This window comes from Apus apus, chromosome 1 (genome assembly GCF_020740795.1).
Source record: "Apus apus isolate bApuApu2 chromosome 1, bApuApu2.pri.cur, whole genome shotgun sequence".
Classification (NCBI taxonomy): domain Eukaryota; kingdom Metazoa; phylum Chordata; class Aves; order Apodiformes; family Apodidae; genus Apus; species Apus apus.
Window position 1 is genome coordinate 71816825 of NC_067282.1, and position 25232 is coordinate 71842056.

The window sequence follows — 25232 nt, forward strand, 5'->3', positions numbered from 1 at the left end:
TTGCAGGTTTACAGTGAACAAAAAGAGTATTTTCTTCTCAGACCTGTAATGTTTGATGCAAGAAAGGATGGCCTGAAGACTTTACAGCAGCAATTGAAATATGAGGCAATTTGATCTCACAGTAAATGGAGAAGCAATGGCAAACACCCCCAAACCACAAGGAACTTACCATAAGATTATTTTTGCATTTATGTCTTTCCTGTATGGAAAAGGTGATCTAACAGCAACTTGAGCTTTTTCAACAGGATTTTGGTGAGGGTCCAGCTGCTTAGCCTCATAGGCATCACTCCAGCCTAGCAGACTGTCAATATCCACAAATTGGGAAGGAGCACCCAAGGGATCCATGGAATGGAAACGACAACTCCTTTCCTCTGCCAACTTGTCACACTCCAATTCTCACTGGAGTCTTCTAGGTGCTTTAAAGGAAGAACATCAAACCGGGTCACGAACAGCTCACTGGGAGCAACTCCTGTGGAGCTAGACCTTTCACAAAGCTGCAATGCAACTACAGCGAGCAGAAAACAGAAAAACCCATTTCCAACTCAACCACTTTCTCTTTCTTACTAGTTTTGCTATTTGTCTGCAAAAAAAAAAGGCAATGCAAGTACTGGTAGGATACCTGCAAAGACAAGCCTTTTCCAAAAGCATGAGGTGAAAACATCACCTTTATTAAGTTGTTCCAACTGACTCGTGATCCTTCCTGTTGAAAGTGCTGGACACAAGTTTCCAAGTGTAGAAAGGACCTGAGCCTTTCTGAAAATTATCATTTCTTTTTCTAAACAAAAAGCAGTTTTGTAGCAGGGTATGTAAGTATCTGTCCTGTCAGAGATGTTGATGTAGTTCTGGTTTGTACTTTAAAAAAAGGACCAAAATATCGTACCCTCCCAAACAACCCAAAACCCTAAATGCAAAAAAACCTCCAACCTTACAAACAAGCCAATGAAAACATACTCCCTCACCCTTGCAGTTCAGTGGGTTTTGAAGCACTGCAAGTCAGCCTCACATTGGTTAATTCTTACACTCAGGCACTTTGGCACGAAATTCCTTCACCCAAAAAGGTTTTGCAAGAAAAGAGCAAGAAAGTCGTAAATCTCAACACTGGTCAACGAAACCGCAGACTGAACGTGGCCACCTGCCTCTTTTCCTTCTCCCTGAGGGCTGAGATGACGCTGGTTGCCAGACGAAGACCCCAACCCGTTTCAAAGCTCAGGACGCAGCATTTTCTCTGAAGCCGCTAAACCGCACTAAGTGAACTCAGATCACACAAACGCACTCGCCCAAGGCACTTCAGGCTGCCACGTGCACGCCGACTATTGAACCTTCTTCACGGGCTCGTAATTTGGCAGTTTTGAAAAGACAGCATCCACAGGTCACGGACGGTAACCCCGAAACACGAACGATAAAACGTCTTCCCTCGGAACACAACAAACCACCCGCAACGAACCAAACACCCGAAGTCAAACCGAGGGGGGCACCGAGGCCGGCACCGGGACCCAGGGAGCCGCGGGAGCCTCTACGTCGGAGCTCTGCCCCCCCAAAAAGCCGGGGGAAAGGCAAGGAACGAGAAGCCGAGCGCGGCCGGACTGAGGCCGCGCAAGAAGCTCCTCCACAGCCGCGCCTGCCCTCCCGGGGAACAGCCGGGGGCGAGGGCGCCAGCGGGGCGGGGGGAGGCGGAGCGGGGCACACGGGGGGGGCACACGGGGGGGACACACAAGCCCCTCCTGGGCCTCTCCCCCCGCCCATCCCGGTTGCCCGGGGCCTCCCGCGGCAGCGGCGGGCTCGGAAGGCGGGGGTGCCCGCGGGAGGCCGCTGCCGCCTCCCGCCCCTCGCAGCACCCCCCGCGGCGGCGGGGCCGGGCCGGGCAGCCCCGAGGAGCGGCTCCCCACCCGCACCGGCCTCTCCCGCAGCGCAGCCCCGCAGGAACTCACGGGCAGGCCGCTGCCGCTGCCGCCGCCGCCGCCCCCGCCCCGCCGGAGGGTCCCAGTCGGCGCCGCTTCGGCGGCATCACCCAGAAAAACGGAGCCGCCGCCGCCGCCTTCCGCTTCCGGAGCAGCTCCTGCCCGCCCCGGGCGGCACGGTCGCCGCCTGCAGCGCGTCACTTCCGGCGGGGCGGCGGTCCCGGCACGCGTGGCGGGCGGCGACAGGGACAGGCCGGAGCGGGCCGGGCCGGGCCGGAGCGGACGGGACCCCCCGAGCGCCGTCCCCGCTCGCTGCTCGCCCCGCGGCCGCCATGGGCCTGACCCGGCAGTACCTGCGGTACGGGCCGGCCGCGCTCTTCGGGCTGGTGGGCAGCGCCCGCGGCAGCGCGGCCTGGGTGCCGCGGCGCGGGGAGCGGGGCCGCTGCGTGGCCGTGCCGGCCTGCGAGCACGTCTTCGTCTGGGACACGCGGAAGGGGGAGAAGGTGAAGCGCGGAGCCCTGGGGGCATCTCCCCCGGGGCGGGCCGGGGGGCGGTGCTGCGGGGCTGGGATGGGGCGGGGGGGAAGGGGGCGGCTTGGAAGGCGGGTGCCCCCCCCCCCCCCCGCAGCCCCCCTCCTGCTCCGGAGCCGGAGCCCGCTCTCGGTACCCTCCTGGATCCCTCGAGGTTTGTCGTTCGCGCCTCGGCTGGGCAGCAGGAACGACTCCCAGCGACGTTTGGCTGTGCGCGGCCCGTAGGGAGTTCGCGAGCTGTAACGTGGGAGGACTTTGCTGCCCGGAGTCATAATCTTAAGTTGGAAAAGACGTTTAAGTTCACCCAGTCCAGCTGCTCACCTGGCGCGCTACCGAGCCCGCCACTGGAGCACGTCCCGAAGCACCAAATCGGCGTGTCTTTTAAATCTCTCCAGGAATGCTGACTCCACAGCTTCCTAAAGTGCTTGACAACCTTTCGGTGAAGGAATTTTTCCTGATATCCAGTCTGAACCTCCCCTGGCACGACTTAAGGCCCTTTCCCTTGGTCTTGTCACTTTTTTTACCTGAGAGAAGAGACCAGCACCCCCCTTGTTACACCCTCCTTTCAGGTAGTTGTAGAGTGACAGGGTCTCCCCTCAGCCTCCTTTTCTCCAGGCTGAGCAACCCCAGTTCCCTATGAATTCAGTGTCTAGTGGTCAGTAGCCCTTACAGTGATTTCAGCATCTCGTGGCAGGAAGCGTGAAGGGCAGTGGAACTGCTGAAGGGTCTTGAGAGCAAGTCCTCTGAGGAGTGTACAGTAGTTGCTGATGACAACGTTCAGACAACACGGGTCCTCTGATCCACTCTTGCACCAGGGAAGTGGTGGAGTCACCACCCGTGAGGGTGTTAAAAAACATGTGGATGTAGCACCTCAGGACACGGTGGTGTTGGGTTGGTGGTTGGGCTTGATGATCTTCAGAGGTCTTTTCCAGCATTACATGTGTTTTATCTCCTAAAACTTGCAGGTTCTTATCCTTAAGGGTCTCAAGCAGGAGGTCAGTTGCCTCTGCCCCTCTCCAGACGGGTTGCACTTGGCTGTTGGGTATGAAGATGGATCAATCCGTGTCTTCAGCCTCCTAAGTGGAGAAGCAACCATCACTTTCAATGGACACAAGAGTGCAGTCACAGCCCTGCAGTATGACCATCTGGGTGGCCGGCTGGTGTCTGGCTCAAAGGTGAGGGACGCACATCTGGACGATGGCCCTTTCATGGAGATGCCCCACGGGGAAGGCTGACCTGCGTGAGAACGTTTGGTATTTGAAGTGGGTTATGTGGCTTCTGCCTATGGCCAGGGGATGGCAGTGAGAGAAGTTAGGGATGCAAGGCAGTGGTGGAGTTGGGGAGCCCAGGGCCGGGAGAGCAGCAGGGGCTGCAGGGCAGGCATAGAGCTGTTAAAGGTGAGGAAGCTTGTGAGCTCAGGAATAACAAAAGGCAGGGCAGAGGTGCATCTGTGGGTCTGTACCTCAGGGGAAGGAATATCACCTGCTTTGCTCATTCCTAACATTCAAATTCTGAGTGAGAACTTGTGCTTTCAGGTAACCTTTTAAATCTCATAGCAGAGGTAGATACTTTGCAGAGACAAGTGCCAGTCCCTTGGAGACACTCTTTCTGTTTCAGGATACCGATGTTATTGTGTGGGATGTCATCAATGAGAGTGGTCTGTACCGGCTGAGAGGACACAAGGATGCTGTCACTCAAGTCCTTTTCTTGAAGGAGAAGAACCTGTTGGTCACCAGGTGAGCCAGGCTAAAAGTGTGGTGGTCAATCATGAAAGCAGCCACAGTTTTACTTGCAATTGAGACATCCGAGGTGGTGTGGCGATTTGTATTTTCCTTCTCAACTTGTGGTATCTCAGACCCACGAGCATCTTAGAGTATGATTGTGTGACATCCACATATTTCTTAAGTCCAGTGCCTCACTCCAGATGTGGTAAGCAGAATGGAAATGGCTGTCCTGAAAAATAGTGTTTGGAAAATGGTTGACCTTGCTGGTAAATATAGCAATTTAGAATTATTGTAACAAGGAATAGTGATAATATGTTCAGTATGTGTCTGACTTTTGCTGTTTTTCTCGAAGAACCTAGCAGATTTACCTTCTGTATGTGTAATTCACATAGTAAGCTGTAATGATAGGAATTTAAAAAAAATCTATCATCTTTTAATTAAGTTAGTTTTCAATTATTCAACATGAGCTGCTAATTGATTGTAACCCTTTAATAATAAACAGTTGAGGGAAGATACTCTTGCCCAAACATCAGTCAACAGTTTTTTATTTATTAATGTGTCATCTAATAGCTTATTAGGAAAGTGCATGCAATCAGTTAACTGTAAAATTAGAACAAGTTTCTTGTGCTTCTTTTCTTCTTTCAAATTGAAAAAGTATTTTGTTTGTTTGGTAGAGGATGCCTCTTTCTTAATGCAGTTTCAAGTCTTTGCAGGTCAGCTTTAGAAGTGCTTCTTAATTCCCTCAGTCGCTAAACTGAGACAAAGAATTCCTCTCTATTATTTTTTTTTTATTAATAGAGATGTTACTCTGTTTTTCTGGAGATGCAAAGTTCTGCTTCCTTATATTAGATGTTTCTTTTTGCCTAAGCAGCTAGCTGCAGTCCTTTGTGTACAGAACCTTTGTGGTATATTCATATGTCCAATTTACAAGTACCTTTCAATCCTATGTAACAAAAGAGATGGATTAAAAATAAATACCACTTGTAATCAGATTGGGTGTTTTTTTGTCCTGACATGGCTTAGTAGTGAAACAAGTTTTGTGTTTTGATTTTGTTGAAACTTACTGAGGAAAATAGGCTCTAACAAAGTTAACAAAAATAAAGGAAGTATTAATTGTTGTAGGGTGTACCAAAAGAATCTGTAGAAATGTTGAAGTTTTGACTTTTCTTGGGTGCTCTTGTAATACTGGGGCAGCATAATATAGCCAGAAATGTGTTTTCAAGGAGATGTGATTGTTTGGAGGCTTTTTGAAACAGCTGTAATTCTCTGTTAGGAAGAACAGCTCCAAGTCACTGCTTAGAGTGCAGGCATCTGCTTTTCTTGTAGCGTGGTCAGAGCGCAGGCACAGCACGGGTGGAGAACGTGGAGGGGGGGATTAGAGTTAGCTTCAGAATTGCTCAGCACTTTGTGCTTATTGTTCTCACTCTGAGCAAAGAAGATTGTTCTCATGCTAAATAAGTGGGAAAGGAGGCTGTGTGACAGCAGGGCTGGCAGCTGAATCCAGAGAAGGAAGCAGTTTTCAGTGACTTGCTAGATACTTTTTTGCAGTACTGTGATATGTTGTGGCATGTTTTAGATTTTTTTATTTGTACTTCTACCACTTTTCTAAGCACATGAACTCTGGCAGTCTCTCCTTGGGTCCTGAGTTTTTCTTCTTTCTTCCAGTGGCAAAGACACATTGGTGAAATGGTGGGACTTGGACACCCAGCACTGCTTCAAAACTCTAGTTGGACACCGTACTGAGGTAAAGATGATGTGTGGGGAGCTGTTGGGTGGAGGGACTTCAGATTACATGTCATGGCTCACTCTGCTCTCCCTGTTCTCCAGAGTTGTAAACTGGCACTTTGATACATTTTGCTTGTCACTAGGTTTTAGGGATGAGCAAATGAGAAACTTCCAAACTTCCCGAGAGCATCAATGTTCAGTAGGTGGTAGATCCAATGCGGATGTGCCCAGAGGAGATCCTGGCTAGATCCAGGCTTTTCTTGCTTGCCTTTTACATAAATCAATTAAAGATGCTTTGCTGTTTTTATGATAGTCAAAGGAGCCGTAAGCCAATTCCTCACATTGTGCCTCTGGACAGGTTTGGGGGATGGCTTTGCTATCTGGAGAGAAGCGTCTGATCACTGGGAGTGGTGACAGTGAGCTGAGAGTGTGGGATATCACTTACATCCAGGAGGTAAGATGTTCCCTCTGTAACCCCTCACAGGCTTGCCAGGCTGCTTGTTAAATCTGATGGATGTTCTGGGAAATGGGTCCAAAGCAACATCTTTGCTGTCTGAGGATGCCAGAAGCTGCTCTTGGACTTTGCTGTTTTCTGCATTTTGAGCTTTCTAGTGAAGCTGTGAGCACTTCCAGAGCAAGATTTCCAGAGTGTGTCAGATCTTTCTGCCTTCTGGCTTCCATGTAGAGAAGACAGTCTTGTGGGTGGATGATAAGCAGGGGAAGACATGGAGTGTTTGAGGCCTACAGGCATGCTGTAGGCCACTTTTTTGCAGTGTTATGCTAACCACTTGCTCCTTCAGGAAAGTGGAGTGCAAGACAGATACCAGCATATCTTAGCTCTTGTTGCTTAAGGTATTCCTTATGGGTTTTTTTGTCCATGAACAGGTAGTAGACTCTGATGAGCCAGAATCCAAGAAAAGCAAAGAGTCTACACCTGGAGCAGAAGAAAACACTGAAGACATGGAGACCCTAGAGCTCGATGAGCATCCTGAGGAAGTAAGCTCAGTTTTTCATGTTGTCTGTGTGATGGTGTATGTAACCCCATTTGCCTGGTGCTGCTTGCAGAGCCAGCTGTAATGTTAGTGTCTCTCGTACATTGCTGCTTTGTATTTGGTTTATACCTTGAGTGTCGTATTTAGCCTGCTAGGGAAAATGTGGTAATTCTTGTCTTGCCTCATAACATCTTCCTCAGCAGCAGCTGCTGCCTCATCTACCTGTGAAACATCAGCAGAAGTATGCGTGCCAAAACACGTTATGCTTCACTGAAAGCTTTTTCTTTGCCTTCTGGTTGGGGAGGACTAACAAATGTTTAAAATTTGACAGTGCTAACAAAGCCCTTTCATCAAAAAACATGGCAATAAAATAGTTACTGGCTGGTTGGCAACTGCTGAGTTCAGTGCTGATGCTCATCTTTGCAGTAGCAGAAGCTGAGCGGTCAGAGTTGCACTGTGACAAAATGTGGTTGAGATTCAATTGCAGGAGGCCATTCCCACTTGTTCTGCTGGTGGAGACTTCACTGAATCTGTCTTTCTAGTGGAACTTTATGGGGTTCTCCTCAGTTTTCAGACTGCCTGTAGCTATGGGAGATAACTGATAACTTGATAAATACTTTCCCAACTTTCTCTCCAGAGGATTTCTTTCCCTTCGGCCACCAATTTAAGAGTTCTCACCTTCTCTGCCTCTTCAGACAGAGGAACTGAGCTGTATTACCTTTGTAACATAAAAATTCAGCTCTCTCTCTTAAATGGGTGTAGTTTGCAATAAAGTTAAGTTATTCTTTTACTGAGACAGCCAGTTACTATTTTCAGCTAAGATGCAACAATATATAAGGAGGTAAGCCTGTAGCACTCACGAATGCCTGTTTTGTCCCTGATTGTCCTTGCTAGCTGTTCTACTGAGACCCTATATGTTTATTACCCTTTCTTCTCTGGACTTGCCTTGCCAGTAGGTTTCTGAGTTTACTTGAGAAGATTTCTGGACCTTTCAGACCAAAATTCTTCTCCTTCTTTCCCTGTAGCGCCTCATTAAGTGCAGCAAAGTTGGATCCATCATGCGGGAGGGGAGAGACCGAGTAGTTACTCTTGCCACAGACCGAACAGGCAAGATTTTGGCCTGCCATGTAAGTAATGGGGCCTCTGCTATTGAGCTGTAGAGGAGGCTGTTTGAGACCTTGGGTTATTTCTGTAAGGGCCAGCCAGGTCTTTGTGTACCCTTGACTTTATTTGCTCTGTCTCTAGGGGACAGATGCTGTTCTGGAGGTGTTCTCTGTCCTTTCTGAAGAGGAAATCCGAAAGAAACTGGAAAAGAAAATGAAGAAAGCAAAGAAAAAAAGCAAGTAAGCAGTCTTGGATGTGTTGAGATGCTGTCTGTGTCTAGAGGTGTGTTAGAAAACCCCTTCAGCAGCATGACACTGTGGTTGAATTCCAAGCTACTGGTCATTTTGTCTATGTTAGCTGCTTTATTTTGTGGACACTGCTTCTGTGCATCCTTGGTGCTTGTCTATACAACACTTCTCTGCTCCCATAGACTAAGTTAATACCTTTCTTTCTGAGTCTTCCTCCTGCAAGAAAAGGTAATCTGTGCAAAGGAATAAACATAAAACAGGTTTTTCAGAGCTGCTCACCTGTATCTGATTTTCATATTTACACTGCTTGCTGCGTCAAATAAAATCCTTGATAGGATGTACAGGAATGGGAGTTTCACCTGAGAAGTCAGAGTGACTCTGATACCTCATCTACTGTTTTACATCAGGCAGAGATACAAGAGAGATCTTTAATAAAGTTTGTTTTGTGTTAAGTGTCTCTCTGGGTATCCTGGCACTTAACACATGCCTCTCAATAGTCCTTAGGGAGAGATCTACTTTCCAGAGTAGAAACTCGTGCACAGAGGAGGTTGCCTTTTTTAGTCTGTCTCTTTAGTAGTCTGCATACCAGCATGAACTCCATTGTCTTGCCCTGCTCTTAAATACAGTTAGCACTGTTGGATAGGAAGGGGGTTATTTTCAGCAGGCTGGGTGTTTTCCTTATGTTAATGTCTGGGTGTTAGGTTTTTGGGTGAGCTGGGTTGTTTGACTCTTCTCCATTATCTGACATTTCTAGACAAAACTCTGAAGAGGAGCCTGAAAGGAGTGTGGAGCTGAGCCTGCAGGAGGAGATTCAGCGGGTCACTAATATCAAAGCTTCTTCTAAAATCAAGTGAGTGGAAAAGCCTGTTGTAGAGGGTGAGCTGTGGTTATGCAGCTACCTGGGGAGAGCTCTCCACAGCTCAATACAGAGAGAGATGGAAGGAGTTTCCCCCTTGATATCTGTTCAGCTTGGAGCTGGGGAGAAGCCTATCATGATTTCCAGTCCATTCACACCTCTTCCACAAGTGGTCCTCTGTGCACACCTCTGTGGCTTAGTGTGTGCTTGCCTGGGGCATGCCTCTTGTCTGTATTCCTCTTTCTCAGTGGATTTTGATATTTGATCCCCTCTACATTTTGTCTTACTGCCCCTGTGTACAGCTGTGATTTTGTCTTATCAAACAGGTCATTTGACTTGATTGTCTCTCCAAAAGGAGAGCTGAAGATCGTACTGCTGCTCCAGAACAACGTAATTGAGACATACAATCTGAACCTGTCAGCACAAGTCCCACAGGCTGTCCGTGCATCCAAGATAACCATTGGAGGCCACCGCAGTGATGTCAGGACATTGGCTTTTAGCTCTGACAACATTGCCATTCTCTCAGCAGCTGCAGAGTCTGTAAAGATTTGGAACAGGTACACAGTCCAGTTGTGTCAGTCCCCTCTGTCCTAGGTGTGTCAGTCTTCCAGAACTCAGGCAGCTATGGGTCAGAGAGGCAGTGATAAGGAGGAGGGGATTTTGGAGAAATTTAAAATTGTGAATGAACTAAAGGAAGTGAATAGAAAGCTGTCTGACTTCTTTCCTTCTTAGGGAAACTAAGCAGCTATAGAGCTAAAACTGCATAATAAACTCACGGAGTTTGAGGCTGTAAAGCAGCACTGAGGTGAAGTTTAGTGGCAGGTATGGAAAGACAAATCTTTAAACACTAAAGTGCGAACACAGTAGTCTAGTATAGACTATATTTTGTAGTTAGTTTGTTTTTCTGCTTTAATAAGAGATACTGTTACCTTAAACTAGCTACAGTGTGTTGTTTAGGGAACATGCTTTTCTTGTCATCTTATCTGAAGGATCCAGTAGTAGACTGAGTAGGCTGCTGTTTTGATCTGGAGCGTTATCCCAATGTTTCCTGAGCAGTATTGATTTCAAGCTCTGTTTCCTTTAAGTCTTATACTCCCGTCCTGTCCTGAGTGACAGGAATTGCTGTTGGAGAACAGGAGCTTTGTCCTTGCTCAAAACAGCAATAAATCAGGACAGTGAGCCATGTAACTGGATGTTTTTATGAAAAATGTTCTTAGCAATAATGCTGGATAGGATCTGGGTCAGAGGATGGTTTTGGTGTATCTCCTGGCCCCAGATGAAAAGACTGCTGTGGGCAGAGGCTGTTGTGGCACGTCTCACTCAGTGGGCCAGATTTTCTGTGTGATAAGAGGTTTTGGGCTCTACCTTTCCCCACAGATCGACCTTGCAGTGTATCCGGACGATGGACTGCGAGTACGCGCTCTGCTCCCTCTTCGTCCCGGGAGATCGGCAGGTCATTGTGGGCACCAAGGTAAGTACTGTCCCTTCTGCACTCCAGACTGCCCAGGTCTGGAGATGTTTTGAGAATATCACTAAGGCAGCCTTACAGAAAATGCAGTGTGTCTCCTCATCGGGAGCACTTGGTTTAGGTGTAAAAACATCTCTGACAGTCAGGTTCTGCTCTATTCCTAAACTCTTTATGTAGCTCCTGTGGCTTCAGCTGGACAGCTGGGGAGAGCAGTGGGAAGTCCCTGATGGAGGAGTTTGGCCCATCTGTATGTAACAGCCATCTAATGAAGCTGGCTGTTCAGGAGATGGGTGGCAGGGGTGCTCTCCTGTTAGGAGTTATCATGTGTCGTGAAGGTGGAGGGGCTCATTTGTCCTCTGTGATGTGTCTCTCTCCACAGACAGGGAAGCTGCATCTGTATGACCTGGCTTCTGGGAGTATGATGGAGACAGTTAATGCTCATGAGGGGGCAGTGTGGTCCATTGCTCTTTCACCAGACCAGGTAACTCAGCCACACTTTTAAGCATTGTCTGTTGCATGTCTTTTCTTGTAGCTTCTTCCTGTACTGCTGTGGTTGCGCTGTTGATGGGGGCATGGGAACTCCTCATCTTGGGAGGTGGAGGCTGCAGCTGGTAGCGTCTTAAAAATTTTGACTGTGGATACACACACAGCTCGATGAACAAGCTCTCTAGTTGTATGGCACGTGGCAATGAGTCTTTGAGCTGAGTAGGACCATCCTCAGCACCTCATCTGGCTTCTGCATGATTGAAAACACTCAGACTTCTGTGGTGGAGCCATGTGTGTGGCAATACACACCTTGTGGATGTGTTCCAGCTGTGGAGAGCTTCAGCCTCTCATAACCAGCTGCAGTGGCAGATTATCCTCCTTGTTATATTTGCTGCTTTTCTGCTTGGTTTAAGGTCTTATTAACATAGTGATGTTTTTCCTCTGTGTTGAACCACTCTTGAGCGACCAAATTGCCCTCCCTGTCTGTCTATTTGCTGGTCCTTATGCTGAACATCTGTCCCTGCAGGATACATTTTCCAGGCTCTTAATTGTTCTTGTAGTAGTTTTTAAGTTACTGTAGGGGGTTTTGTTTGTTTGTTTGTTTTGTGGGGTTCTTTTTTGCGGATGATCCCAGGATCTGGGTGCACTGTGATAGGATTTACGCCAGTGGCAAATGCAGTAGTGCTTTTTTAATCCATCCGAGGACTTAAGTAGCTCTTTTGGTGGTAGCTCTGCAGCGAGAATGTATATTCAGACAATAAGCCACTGTGTCCCTTAAAGCCCATTTTGGGACACACCTTTGCAGAAGGCATATATGTGGGGCTTAGATCCTTGCTTCCTAACATATAACACTCTTTTTCAGGTAGGTGGAGTAGCTCTGACATCTTTAGGTATATTTAATTGGTTATTTTTCTACTAATTTCAGAAAGTCTGTAAGCAGTGTAGTATTAAGGTATTAGGTATTTTTTATTTAAAATTAAGCTTTGAAACCTCTTAGCTGGTCTTTAATCCATGAAGGATGTGCTCTATTGCACTATATTATCCTAGTTTTGTAATGAAAATGTGACATAACACCAAGAGGCATGCCTTGGTTGAGCAACACTTACTATTACAAACTACAGCTTTCATCCTAAGGAAAAGGATAATCCCCATCAAAATAATACTCCATGAGCTCTTTTCTCTGTGTTCAGTTTACTTTGTTTAATGGAAATGTAGTTACCTGTTACTTCTGTTCACTATGTTCACAGTTATTAGGCCTGCCTGCTTACTTTGTCTGAATTACGGTGTTACATTTGTCTCTTCCTGGATCTCCCCAAGTATTTCTGAAGTTGCAGAGAATGGATATTGACAATTCAGAGAGTACCTGCTCTGTAAAAGTGTTGGATTTGGGGGATCTGAACGGTTGATTTATAAGTGTTTGACATAGGTAGCTGCTTTTTGACAGCCTTTTGAAGTTCTGGAGCAGTTTTTCATCACTGTCTTGCTACGTGATTATGGCACGTGGCATTCCCCTGAGCACAACAGATGAAAAATGTTACTGAACCTGTCCTTACTGACCATTGCTGTTTAATAGTTCTCATACTTCCTTATTGAAAAGATAATTTTTTTTTTTTGGTGTTCCCATTTTACATGCACACTCTCCCTCTTATTTGGCCTAACCATCCAGGCTGTAGAAATCTGTTTGTCTCTTTTACTCCTTGTATCAGTTTTTTCTCCATTACTGCAGTTCAGGTTTCTGTTGATTTCCACTTTCTTCTGTTTGATGTGGATGCCTTTCTTATTTTTCGTACATGGTCGTGTTGCACTAGAAACTGGAGTGGTTTTTACTGGAATCAAAACCATAATAACCTTCTTGAGATTCATTCACCCTACCAATTGAAACATATGGGACAAATTTTACCTCAGTTCTTAATGCACAAGGGTAATGTTGAACTGTTCTTCCTTCAGAAGGCTGTGCTTGTGGGGTGGTGGTGAGGTATGTGTGATCCAGTAACAGTCACCTTGCCCACAGAACACGAGCATGTCATTGCCTACACCTGACATGACTGCTTTTGGTCCCAGAGTTTCAGCCTATGTCTTGATATACATTTCAGGCTTTGTCTTAAGACTTATGTGCTAGAGCTTTTGAAATTGCTGTTGTTGCTCAGCCAATGGGCAATGCATGCTCCAACTGGAGCAAGTTCTCTTGGTGGTGTCCACTTAATCATTAATACCATAGGAATGTGGGACACTTCAAAAACCTCCTGGTGTGCTGACAGTTCCTTGCTGTAGAATTTCTCTGGGTTACTGCAAAACTGCTTTCACAATACATTTTTTGTTTTCCCCTGCAGCGTGGCTTTGTGACAGGAGGTGCTGATAAATGTGTCAAGTTCTGGGAGTTTGAGCTGGTGAAGGATGAGAGCAGTGTTCAGAAAAGGTGAGAAATGAAACCTTTCTAGACTATGTTCAGCTGCAGTATCCATTGTCATTGATGGCCTCTGGCCTTTGCTGTGCACTGTAAGAAGTGCCTATGACATGTGCATGGTACACGTGGAGAAGCATGCGAGCTCCCTGCTGCTTTGTGAAAGTCTGAGCTTAGCTGAGAGAGGAAACTTGCCACATCCTTGTTTGTGTGTCCATTTAGCTGCTAATCACAAGATGTGCCCCAGGATCATTAAGCAGTAAATTTAGCAGGGAAGTTTATCAGCCTGCGGTGCCATGCTTGTTTGCAGCCCTGTCTTGTTTCAGTCATGATGAGAAATGACAAGCTGCATACTAGAATTAACTTGCTTTCCCAGCATGCAATGTGGGAACTGTATTTGTACCTCTTTCCAACTTTGTTTGGGATAACAACTGGGTTTTTTTCCCTCTTCCTGCTGCCAGGCTGTCCATGAAACACGTGCGTGTTCTGCAGCTGGATGAGGACGTGCTCTGTGTGCGGTACAGCCCCAACCAGAAGCTGCTGGCTGTCTCCTTGCTGGACTGCACTGTGAAGATCTTCTATATTGACACACTCAAGGTGCCATGAGCAAGTGGGCTGTGAGGCTGTGCAAGGAGTGATGTAACTGTAGCCTGAAAGATCATTAGTAAGAACCAAAGAGAGACCGTGTGTTCCATTTCAGCTGCCTGTTGGCTAGCAAACCTGAGAGAACTATGGCTGGCCCGCACTGGGGAGAGGATCCACTTTTCATCTGGAAAGTGTTGTGAACCTGCAGGTAGCAAAGTTCACTATAAATTATAGTGGCCTTGCAGTACCTGAAGGGACCTACAGGAAAGCTGGGGAGGGGCTTTTTACAATGTAGGAAGCAAGAGGACAATAGCTTTTAATGGCTTTAAACTGGAAGAGGGTAGATTTAGGTTAGACATTAGGAGGAAATTCTTCACTGTGAGGGTGGTGAGACACTGGCACAGGATGCCCAGGGAAGCTGTGGAAGCCCCCTCCCTGGAAGTGTTCAAGGGCAGGTTGTATGGGGCTCTGAGCAACCTGGTCTGGTGGGAGGTGTCCCTGCCCATGCAGGGAACTAGATGATCTTTAGGTCGCTTCCAACCCAAACCGTTCTATGGTTCTGTGAGAAACCCTGCAGGCACAGTGGCACTCCAGAGTTGTGAGGCACTGTAAGGGTCATGGGCATGAAACAGGTAATAGCAGAGGCAAAGCTGGGGAGGAGGGTCCTCCTGGTGAGCAAGCAGTGTGTGGTGGTGTTGTGAGTTGACATCATGAATGTTGGGGACAGAAGACAGACCAGCACTGACGGACACGTGAAGAGAAACAGAAGTAAACTCCATAGGCAGTGGTGATTAGCACCAGAGTTACCTCAGCTTTCTTGGGACCTTGCATCCTCTTCTCAGTTCTGCTGTCATGGCCCTGCTGCTGACAGTGTTCAGGGCAAGAGTGAAAGTGAGGCAGTGCTAGAAGACAAAGCTCCTGAGGCAGAGCAGAACTAGCCTGCAGCTTGAGGTTTTGGCATGTCTCTACCAAGTATGTCTAACTGAGACACCTTTCTTCTGCTTCAGTTTTTCCTCTCTCTGTATGGACACAAGCTGCCAGTGCTGTGTATGGACATCTCCTATGTAAGTATCATTAGGGCTGTGTGTTAGATGGGACTGTGGTGATATAGATGACTGCAAGAACCTCGGCTGACAGCAAGGCCTCTAGGATAATGCTTTCTTGTTGTCTCCTTGCTCCTGACTTAGCAGTTTCTTGATCTAACATAGCAAAGCCCCTCCTTATCCTGTGCCCACTGGGAGGGGTCACAGAGTAGTGGTCATGACAGAATTGACCAGAGCATTTTGAGAGCAAGTGGAAATCAAAATTCTGTGGTGGTTCCTTATCTGAAGAGGTGCAGCCTGCTCTCTGCTAAAGTTACTGTGTGTGAGAGGAGCCTGAAATCTTTGTTAGTGGATGCTGAGGTGGAGCAGTCCCTTGATGCCTGGTTAATTTTGCGTTGCACCTTGCTCTGGGGTGTCCTTGTAATGACACTCATCGAAAGCCAGAGATGTCAAGATGTAACTAAGGTCTTAAAAGCCTGCAGGGGTTCAGAAAAGAGCCAGGGAGGCTGTGCCAGTACCACCACCCTGGTGAGAGAAGGTGGAGTAAATCAGGAGGGCTTGTTTGAGGAGCCAGGTATCTGCCTTCTCAGCACTGTTTATTCCCTGCTTCAGGAGCAATTCCTCATGAGGCTGCCAGTCAGCTACCCACACCCTCTCTCTTTGTTATTGTGTAGGATGGGACTCTGATTGCAACTGGCTCTGCTGACAGGAATGTGAAAATTTGGGGCTTAGATTTTGGGGATTGCCACCGCTCTCTCTTTGCCCATGATGACAGGTCAGTCAAATCCTACTACAGCATCTCTGCGCTGTGGGCTGTTTTATTTCCAAGGGGTTGTGGTCCAGCAATAACCCTTCTGCCCAGCACAGAGTGGAGGAAGGTCTGCAGTGTTCCCCAAGTGGGTAAACTTGAGCCTTTTTGCCTTCCAGTGTGATGTATCTGCAGTTTGTGGCGAAATCCCATCTCTTCTTCACAGCTGGGAAGGACAACAAGATTAAACAGTGGGATGCAGATAAATTTGAGCATATCCAGACACTGGAGGTAGGAAGTTTTTGGAGACTGTTGAAAAGGAAGCATTTTCCCTGTGTGAGCAGCACATCCCTCATGGGCTGGGAGCTGGGTGGTGTTCTTGACTTATCTCTTCTGTCTGCTGTGCAGGGGCATCACCAGGAGGTGTGGTGCTTGGCACTCAGTCCCAATGGAGACTACGTGGTGTCGGCATCCCATGACAAGTCCTTGCGCCTTTGGGAAAGGACAAGGGAGCCACTCGTTTTGGAAGAGGAGAGGGAGATGGTGAGTCTCATCCTTCCTGCCAAAGACAACGTCCAGACCTCTTTTCTGTCCAGCAGGCAGATTCCTAATGTTTTCTGTGGAATAGTCTGGCTGCACACTTGGTAGACTTGCTCATTACTAACTGCAGCCTTGGTTGCAGGGTTGACTGGCAGCTTTTGCATGATGGGACTGTTGCCCTCAGCTGCCTGGAGGCAGCACCACAGATGTTGCAGGTGCTTGCCTGTCTGTGCTGCATTGCAGACGCCTGGCTAACTTGCCCTCTACTTTGCTTCTCTCTTATTTCCCTGACTTTCCTCATTAGCTGTGGTTCTCTACACGTCTGTTGGCTACAGTCTTTTACCTTCTTTTATTCTTCTGTACTCCTTTCAATTGCTTTGGAGGCAGTTCAGCAGGTGGCTGTTGTGCAGTGATGGGGGCCACTGCTCCTGTTAAATGCAGTTTGTCTTCGTTTTCCCTTTTCCAACTGTGAGAGGTCCATTCTATCTCAGTAACGGGCCCCAGAGCTCAGGGATGCTGGAAGAATCCCCTTCTACTCGTATTTTGAGGAATCACAGAACCAAAGCCTTCAATAGGAAGGAAACTCTGGAGGTCTCTAGTCCATCCCCTTGGTCACTGCAGAATAAACCTGAAGCTGTATCAGACTGCACAGAGATTTGTCTTGATACATGAGCATCTCCAAGGAAAGAGAATATCCAGGCTGTCTAAGCACCTTTTCCAGTGCTGAACCATCCTTGCTGTTGGCAGATGCATTTGTTTCACATATCCAACTGAAAATTCCTTAGGAACAGTTTACAACTCTTTTCATTGTATCGCTCAGAGGAGTCTGTCTCCCCTTCCTAGAACGTTTCTCAAACCACAGTGGGGGAAGGATGTAGAAAGGTGTGCAGAAGCAGGAGTGGATGAGAAACTGGCAATAAATGTTTGGGTTTTTTGTGTGGTTTTTTTTTTTTGTGCCAGCCTTTTTGCAGTCAGCTGAGGTGACCCATAGGCAGCATCCTGATGCCCAGTAGTTGGCCAGTGTGATAGGAATGCTGGTGTTAAAAGGAGAGACACAGATTACTTCTTTTCCAGATGCCAGAAAAGTGTTGTTTGGGTCAAGTTCGAATAATAAGGTGGTCATGAACACACCAATAGTGAATTACACACTGATGGAACCCTACTCATGTGAGATGCTGGACAGGAGCCTTTTTCCCTCTCGCAGGCTAGGACAACCCTGGGACTTGACTAGGATTTTTTCTTCTCTGCTGTGTGCCAGGTGGAAGGCTTTCTGCTCAATTGCTGTTGCCTCTGTCTCAGCTTGGTGGGCCATCTGAGGGCTGTTCCTGCATCTAGAGAAGAGACCTTAATTTTTTTCCATCTGGAAGATTCCAGAGTTCTCCATGGGGCTGGGACTTGGTTCCTGGTTGGGACCAGGACATTTTGCAGTGGCATTGTTGATCTCTGCTGATTTGTCCTGGCTCTGCAATGAGCTGCATGAAGCTGCAGGCTGCCTTGAATAGCCAGTCTGGAAGGGACTTGTACCCTTGCTTGCTGCCTGCTTACGTGTGTTCATGTCTTTTGTTCTTATCCACTGTAGCAACGAGAAGCTGAATATGAAGAGAGTGTGGCAAAGGAAGAGCAGCCTGTGGTAAGCTTCAACATCTGTGTGTGTCAGTGTCATTCTGACTGTACAGGAATATAATACCTGTTTCTTTAAGAGGCATGGAAGAAGTGTCAGAGAGGGCTCCTAATTTTCTTCTTTTGAGGAGGTGCAGGGGACATTGGGCTGCTGAAGCTGTGGTTGCCCCAAGATGCAGTTGGCTGTGATACTTCCTACAGAGAACTTCAGGAGAGTGTGTGGAGTTGGCCAAACTGCTGCTCAGTAGCTGTGGACATCAAAACCTTGCTGTGCTGTTCCCCTTCCTAACTCCCCAGTTTGGGTTCCGCGGAGCTCTGCAGCAAGGCTGGGCTGCCTTCTGATAGCTGCTTCCAGGTCCATGTAGTGCAGGGTGGGTGGGGAGGCTTGATGCCTCTTGCTCAGGCCTCTTGCTTGATGCTTGGGTTGTGTTTCTGGTAATTTTGACACTGATCAGATCACTCTGTTGGCAGAACAAGAACTGTGTTTATTTGCTTCCTGTATCTTGGTGTTTACATGGTGCCTCTCTTCCTGAGGAAGAGCTGTGCACTTGGGAAATCCTGTATTCCCCCAGATAAATCACCAGGTTTTCTTAGCATAGATTGTGGTAGGACACAGGGTGTGCCTACATGTATTGGCTGTGGAAGGAGAGAGCTGCAGACTCTGTATTTTGTAGGTGGCTGGAGAGACACAAGGAGAGACGGGGCTGGCAGGAAAGAAGACCATTGAAACCATCAAAGCGGTAAGATTGTATGGCTCCCTCAGCACTGCTTTGGGCCTTGTCAGTCTCCCAGGTAGGGGGTCTGCCACAGGGTCAGAGCATCAGTTTGAAGAGGAGTAACCTGTGCTGTCCTGTAAGGACAGAATTGCCTCTCCTGCAGAGCTGTCTGTCCACTTCATGGCCAACAGGGAGGGGTTTGACTCTGGAGTCACCCACCAGGAACTATCTACTCCCCAGATCTCCAGGGAATGGGGTGTGAGGTTCCTGTAGATATTCAGACTGCAGCTGATGTGTTCTTTAGATATCAAGCCTCTCCCTGAAGTTCTGCCCAGTCCTGTGGGCATCTGTTGAAGGTGGGAGTGTGTTGCAGTGCCTGACATGAGAGGTGTACTGCGAAGGTGTGGGGTGGATAATTCCATGGCTGCAGATTTCATCAGTCTGGTACTCTTGTAAATACAGAGGAAATCCTTAATCTGAATAGTCAAAATGGGCCCGACCCTGGCTTGTGCCTTGAAGGGGTACTGCTTGCTGTGGGTGGAGTTCCATGTCAAGGCAACAACTGAAGTTGCAGCAGAGAGCACCTGGGGCAGTGGGGGGAACGTGGGTTGTGTCTGACATCTTTAGGACATGAACGATGCACTTGGAGTAGTGGTGAGGCCTGGAGCAAAGGTTATCCTTCTCAGCAAGATGGCCTGTGATGCTCTGTGTCAGGCCCTCTGCTTCTTCCCTCTGTTTTGTCCAGTTGGACTTGAGCTTTGCTTTGGCTTGTGTGGTGTCACTGATGTGCCATTCTTGTGCTGCACAGGCTGAGCGAATCATGGAAGCAATCGAGCTGTATAGAGAAGAGATGGCAAAACTAACAGAGCACAAGGCTATATGCAAAGCTGCAGGAAAAGAGGTAAAAAACTGAGGAATGTACAAATGCCAATGTCTCGGGGGGTGTTCTTCCAGTGCTGTGGAAAGGCTCAGCATGCAGATAAAATCAGAACAGCTGGACATAGCAAAGAAGCTGGAAGGCTTCCTGACCCCAAAATGATTCTCTTTTGGAGAACAACATGGCACCGTGCCCTGGGGCATGGTTAGTGGTGTGTTCTTCCCAATTATCTTTATGTTTAAAGCCATAGTAGGATGAAAGTTTTGTCCCTTGGAGAACATGCTGCTGCAAATTCGACCCAAAGCCTTCACCTCAACACTCCTTGCTAAGTAAGGGGCTGTGATGTAAGTGGGAAAAGTGACAGTTAAGGAGTGGAAGAAAGTTCACACATCATATATGTCTGAGAATGAGCTTGTCTAGTGGCTGCAAAAGAGGCCCTCAGTGATGTTCTGGGGAGGATGGAGGTGTGGGAATTGCAGGTAGACACTTGATAAAAGGTCTCTTCTACTGTGGGTTCAAGTGTTCTCTGGGAATATGCATTTGAGCACACACACACCTGCCTCATTCTAGCCCATTCTATGTTTCCAGGTTCCCTTTCCAGTCAATCCCATCCTCCGTGCCTATGGAAACATCACCGTAAGTGGAATGCTCAGGCCAAAGGCAGTGGGCCATTCTCAACTGGAGTGGGGCTGGTTGATTTGCTAGCTGAGCTGAATCATGGGGTTGCTGTGGGGGACGAGGACTGCTTGGTACAACTTGAAATGTAAACTGAGCACTTCAGTGTCACAGTTTGACTCAGGATCAGCAATTAAGCCAGAGACAACAAAGTCTTGTGCAAAGTGAACACGGTTTGGGGTTTTTGTGGTGGTGTGCTGTTTCTTGTGGTGTGTGTTGTTTTTTTTTTTTTTTTTTTTTATATTTGGCATGTATTTTACAGAAGTTTAACCCCATCAGAGTTAAACAACACTCATGGTAGCCATGACCATATCATGTACCTTATCATTAGCCGGTGTGGTATTCCCCAAAATATGGGAAAGCTAGTTCAAACCTTTCCTGTGCCTGAGGGCACACCTCCTGCTTCCAGGAGGGTGCAGTTGCTGTGCTATAGAGAAGCTGTCCAGAGAAGCTGTGCTGTCTTACACAGAATAGCTGAGCATCCACTGGAATGTGTCATTAAGAACCCATGTCACTGCCTCTTCCACCAGGTGACATCAGTAAACACTTAGCCAGAGCTGTTCTCTCCCTTCCTCTGTGAATACAGGCATAGTTAATTGCAGGTTGAATAGATGGAGCAGGGGTGAATGAAGTCTTGTAGCTAACAGTTTGTTTAGACATGGGTGATGTTTCATTGAATCCCAGGGTACAAAGAAGGGGCTTTGAACCTGTTTAAAAGTCTTGGAAGAACGTGCTAGTTCAAGTGCTAGGGCTCTAGGTAAAAACACAGCTGCAAGTTAAGACCTGTCCTGTTATGTGGTGGTGAACTGACCACAGTGAGCAGTCAGTAAGTCAGACCCTGAACAAAGACTTTTCATCCACTGGCAGGCTTACCCTCTTTCTTTGGAGACTCTGCTTGTGGAACAGGGAGTCTCTACCTACTGTGTTGCCTTGACTCAAGAAGCAGGAACTCAAGTACATGAAGGCTTCCTGACCCTCAAATGACTGCCTGTGCAGCTGTAGCCACAGCAGGGCAGCTAGAGCAAGGCAGGGCTGTGTTGTTGCTGCCCAGGTTTATGTCAGCAGTTACCGACTCTGTTTCTATTCCTAAAGAATTTACATCGAGAAAATTCTGTATGGTAGTTAAATGTCCAGGAGTTTCAAGCTAGAGCTGGTGACTTTACCCACTAGTGCACAACAGTTTTTACTACACTCTGAGAATTTTTGATTATACAAAAGGCACACACATGGATTTAATTGATTAAAAAACATCCACTACTCTGATTAGTTCAAGTTTTCCTGGTTTATTCTGATGTATGCTCCTAGCTTGCCTTTTAATTACCCTTAGGAAGATCCTTGTTTTTTCATTCTCTCCTTTTCTGGTTAGTATATCAATACCAGATGAAACAGACATTTGTCTTCCTTCTAACCACCTGTAGTTACCTTACAAGAGCCCGTCTGTCCCTTCCTCCATGAGTATAGGTGTCTTTAATGATAACTTGAACAGACTGAACAGAAGTAAATGAAATCCTGGGACTTAGTACTTAGGCAATTTTCTTTGGCATTTCCCAGCTCTGCCAAACACAGTCAAACCCTTTCAGCAGATAAACAGGAGGAGCAGGAATTAAGTCTTTGGGAGATGAGTTTGTGTAAGGTTTTATATGTATAATTTCTCTGTTTCACCAAGCTTTTTAGCCAGGTTGTACAAGATTCATTGAATACAATATGAGATGATTTAGCTGGTTTCACAATATTATTCACCAGCTTAGAGTATCCTGAGAAAGCTGTTTGTGTTTTGGGGAGGGAGAACTTCTCAGAGTGTCAGCTGATTGAAGCTGAAAGAATTTCCCCTTTTGTTATACTCGGCTTGATCTGTCCATCTCACAAGACATGATTGCATGTTTTTAACTGGGTGAAATGGATCTTGAGGCATGTTTTTTTGTCCTGGAATGTTTATTGATATGAAAAGCTGGTGTCTTTCGTCTGTTACAGCCTTCTGCGTATGTGCTAGAAGTTTTCAAGAAGGTCAAGTCAAGGTGAGTCTCAAGAGCCTTATTGCTGAACATTGTTGTGACTGGGAGCTGGATTTCTGGGCCTAGGACTGTCTGGGGTCCTGGAACAGTGTTTTGTGCTGGGTATGGGAGTTGCTGTTCCTGGAAGTCTCTTCGAGTATGCATGGATTTGGGGAATGAAATGACTCCCCCACTTCCATGGGGAGTGCTGGGTGAAGCCTGGGTTTGTACGTGCACATGTATATGAAGAGCAGCTTGGAGATGCTGAGGAGGGAAGTTTGTGTGCCTGCTCCCTGTGCCAGAAGATGTCCCCTGGCCTGGGCTGTAGTCTGTGCTGAGGCACTGTGCTTTGTGGGCACTCAGAGACCAGCAGTGAGGGGTGCTTATCAGCTTTTGTCCCAGAACCTACCTATATGGAAGTACTTGCTACATGCTCATCTGTAGCAGTGCAGTGGCTGAGACTAATGCTGCCATCCCTCTGCTTTCTTCTCAGTGAGCTGGAAGAGTCTCTCCTGGTGCTGCCCTTCTCCTATGTCCCTGACCTGCTCAGACTCTTCAATGAATATATTCAACTGGGCTCAGATGTTGAACTCCTGTGTCGAGCTCTTCTCTTCTTGCTCAAGTGAGTCTTCCATCTGCCCAGACAGATCTGCCAGGCTTAGTTCAGCTGCTTTTGCTGGCCAGAACCTGGGCCCAAGGAAGGCCCAGCAGGGCTCTGGTCAGCAGTGGGCCTGCTGGTTCCTCTGGGCCCCTTGTGCTGGTGCACCTCATGAACTCACTTTGTGCCAGTTAGGTGGACAGAGAGGTGCTGCTTGCTCCTGTGCTTTGGGACAGCACAGAGCTGGGGAGTGCACCCTGTTTCCTGGAGCTGCAAAGATGATGTTGCTTGCCTGTAGCGTAAGAGTGTGGGGAAAATTTGGGCCTTCTCATACATCTCTGGCTCTGAAGCTCTTGGGAAGCCTCCTTGGGAATAAAGATGTGGTCTCTGCAGGAGATAAGGAATCACTGCAGACTGCAGCAAATGGTGTGTGGGAATGGATTGATGAGACACACACAGTGCTGACATTCCCAGATGGAGTTGTTGGTCCTGGTCCCCCAAACCTCATTGGGATGAAAGAGCCTGCATCAAAGCTGAAGTGGCACTGTTGGCTGGCACAGTGATATTGTAGAGCCCATGCCCTCAGAGGGTGCTCCAGAGAGACCTGCTCCTTGAACTACTGTATTTTAAAGGGAAACTTCAGAAAATAACTTGTCCAGATAAATCTGACTATGTCTCTTACATGAGGCTGGTCTGGGGAAGCCTAATTTAAGAAAAATCTTATGCCCAGAACATAGAGAGGCTCAGGAGAGGGGCTTTCTGATGTTGCCAAGAACAATGCTGCAATACATCACTGCCTGCTTTGTTCCCAGGATACACTTTGGGCAGATCACAAGCAACCATATGCTGGTGACAGTGATAGAAAATCTGAAGAAAACCACCATCTCCAGAGTCAGTGAGACGCGGGTGAGTGTTGCAGCCTCCCCTCTTCTGGAATAACTGGATGGGCCAATGTCTGTGGGCAACGCGTGTTGCCTGTGGTGTCCGTGGAGAAAGTTGTTTGGCAGTCTGAGCCCAACTCACCTTCCTCCTGTGCAAACAGGCTGCCTTTTCCTTATGCTCTTCCTGATGTGAGACTACCCAGTGATGAGCCTGTGCTCAAGCTCCCTCCCTTGCTTACCCTTGGTCTTTCATGAATGTATTTGGGCTTTGGCTCACTAGTTTCTAAACATGTAGGAGGTGAGTAACTCTCTGTTTCTCTTGGACTTTTCTGTGGCTACTAGTCTCTCAAATAATGCAGGTGCCTGCCAGTAACTTGTCTTTCAGAAAATACAGTGAATCACAGCTGCTCTTGAGAGAGAACTGTGAGGAACATAGTGCAGGACTGACTGTTCACCTGCTTAGATTAAGTTTACATTTAAATAATGTTGCTTTATTTAAATCTCTGGATTGTCTTGCTTTCATTATGTCTTAGTGGAGGGTGGGCAGTTCAGGACCCTCTGTCCCCTGACAAGCTTGAGATGTGCCCAACAGTGTGGTGCTGGTCTGTCTCCACAGGATGTGCTGGGATTCAACATGGCAGGGCTCCAGTACCTAAAGAGGGAGATTGAGGCCAAGGATGAGGTGACATTTTTTGCTGATGCTACTGACCGTTTTGAGGAGAAGAAGAGGAAGAGGAAGAAGAAGATGATTCTTGCAATGCTCTAGCATTTGCTACCCAAGACCCAGAGCACCTGGATGGGGTCATGTAACCTGAGTGCTGGCCATGGAAGCATTCTTGTGGCTGAACATCTGTGATATCCAGTGACTGGGACAAAGTCTGTCTCCATGTGGTGTAACCCAGCATATAATCCCAACTCAGAGTAGTTGTCTCTGAGGTGAACTGTCTGTAATCTGCTGCATATGTATGCATTTGAACTGTTTTTGAGGTGGTGTCAAAGGGGCCTGTTAGAAATGGAGTCCATTTCTCCTGCAGAAGAGGTCAGCTCATTCTGGCAGTGTTTTAACTGAATGGAGTGAATCCAGCACATGGACTGCTCACAGGACAATGCCCTACCCAGGGAAGGCAGCTGGCAAGATTTTACCCAATTTTGACACCTGCTGGTGGTTTGTGGCAGAGCTTAGAGCCTCTGTGCAAAGCTGTGTGACTTCTTCCAGTATGAGAACTTGGTTTACAGGAGCTCACTTTTTAGTAGGACAGGGAGAAACATGGCTGCACTCTATTGAAGGCATATTTATATATGCTTTATGAGACAACTTTGTGCGTGGAGTTTTGCCCTGATAATTCTCTAGTAAAGCCTCAGCTGCCCTGCCCTGTGTGTGAGTACTCAAAGGATTTTTTTCCTGAGAATAAAATCTGTGGGAGCAAATGAAAGGTCTGCCACCCAGGATTGTGCTGTTCCGTGGAGCTGGCAGAGCATGAGAAGTGTGGGTGGTTTGCATTGTATTCGCTCCAGTTTTCAGAAAT

General features: G+C 47.4%; 2 protein-coding genes across 4 annotated transcripts in view; one reads left to right on the forward strand and one right to left on the reverse strand.

Annotated features, from left to right (window-relative positions):
• Nucleotides 1-2337, reverse strand: part of GDAP2 (ganglioside induced differentiation associated protein 2) — a 25560-nt gene extending 23223 nt beyond the window's left edge. For 2 of the 3 annotated variants that reach the window (XM_051609010.1, XM_051609008.1), the window contains exons 1-2: nucleotides 1929-2035; nucleotides 170-416 (exon numbers count right to left, since the gene is read on the reverse strand). In XM_051609010.1, the coding sequence (XP_051464970.1) occupies nucleotides 170-345 (176 nt within the window). In that variant the 5' untranslated portion in view covers nucleotides 346-416; nucleotides 1929-2035. Of the gene's footprint in view, nucleotides 1-169; nucleotides 417-1928; nucleotides 2036-2251 lie in introns of those variants that run through there. The other variant, XM_051609009.1, reaches the window with a different exon arrangement.
• Nucleotides 2113-25148, forward strand: WDR3 (WD repeat domain 3). The gene is made up of 26 exons (XM_051609007.1): nucleotides 2113-2401; nucleotides 3394-3603; nucleotides 4046-4164; nucleotides 5818-5896; nucleotides 6236-6331; nucleotides 6763-6873; nucleotides 7895-7996; nucleotides 8115-8212; nucleotides 8976-9071; nucleotides 9404-9634; nucleotides 10455-10548; nucleotides 10925-11026; nucleotides 13362-13447; nucleotides 13894-14029; nucleotides 15025-15081; nucleotides 15735-15835; nucleotides 15988-16099; nucleotides 16217-16351; nucleotides 17928-17978; nucleotides 18643-18708; nucleotides 19493-19585; nucleotides 20150-20197; nucleotides 22208-22251; nucleotides 22721-22849; nucleotides 23638-23731; nucleotides 24323-25148. Exons 1-26 carry the CDS (start codon nucleotides 2231-2233, stop codon nucleotides 24470-24472), a joined length of 2811 nt encoding a protein of 936 aa, XP_051464967.1. The 5' UTR covers nucleotides 2113-2230; the 3' UTR covers nucleotides 24473-25148.
• The last annotated feature ends 84 nt before the right edge of the window (nucleotides 25149-25232 follow it).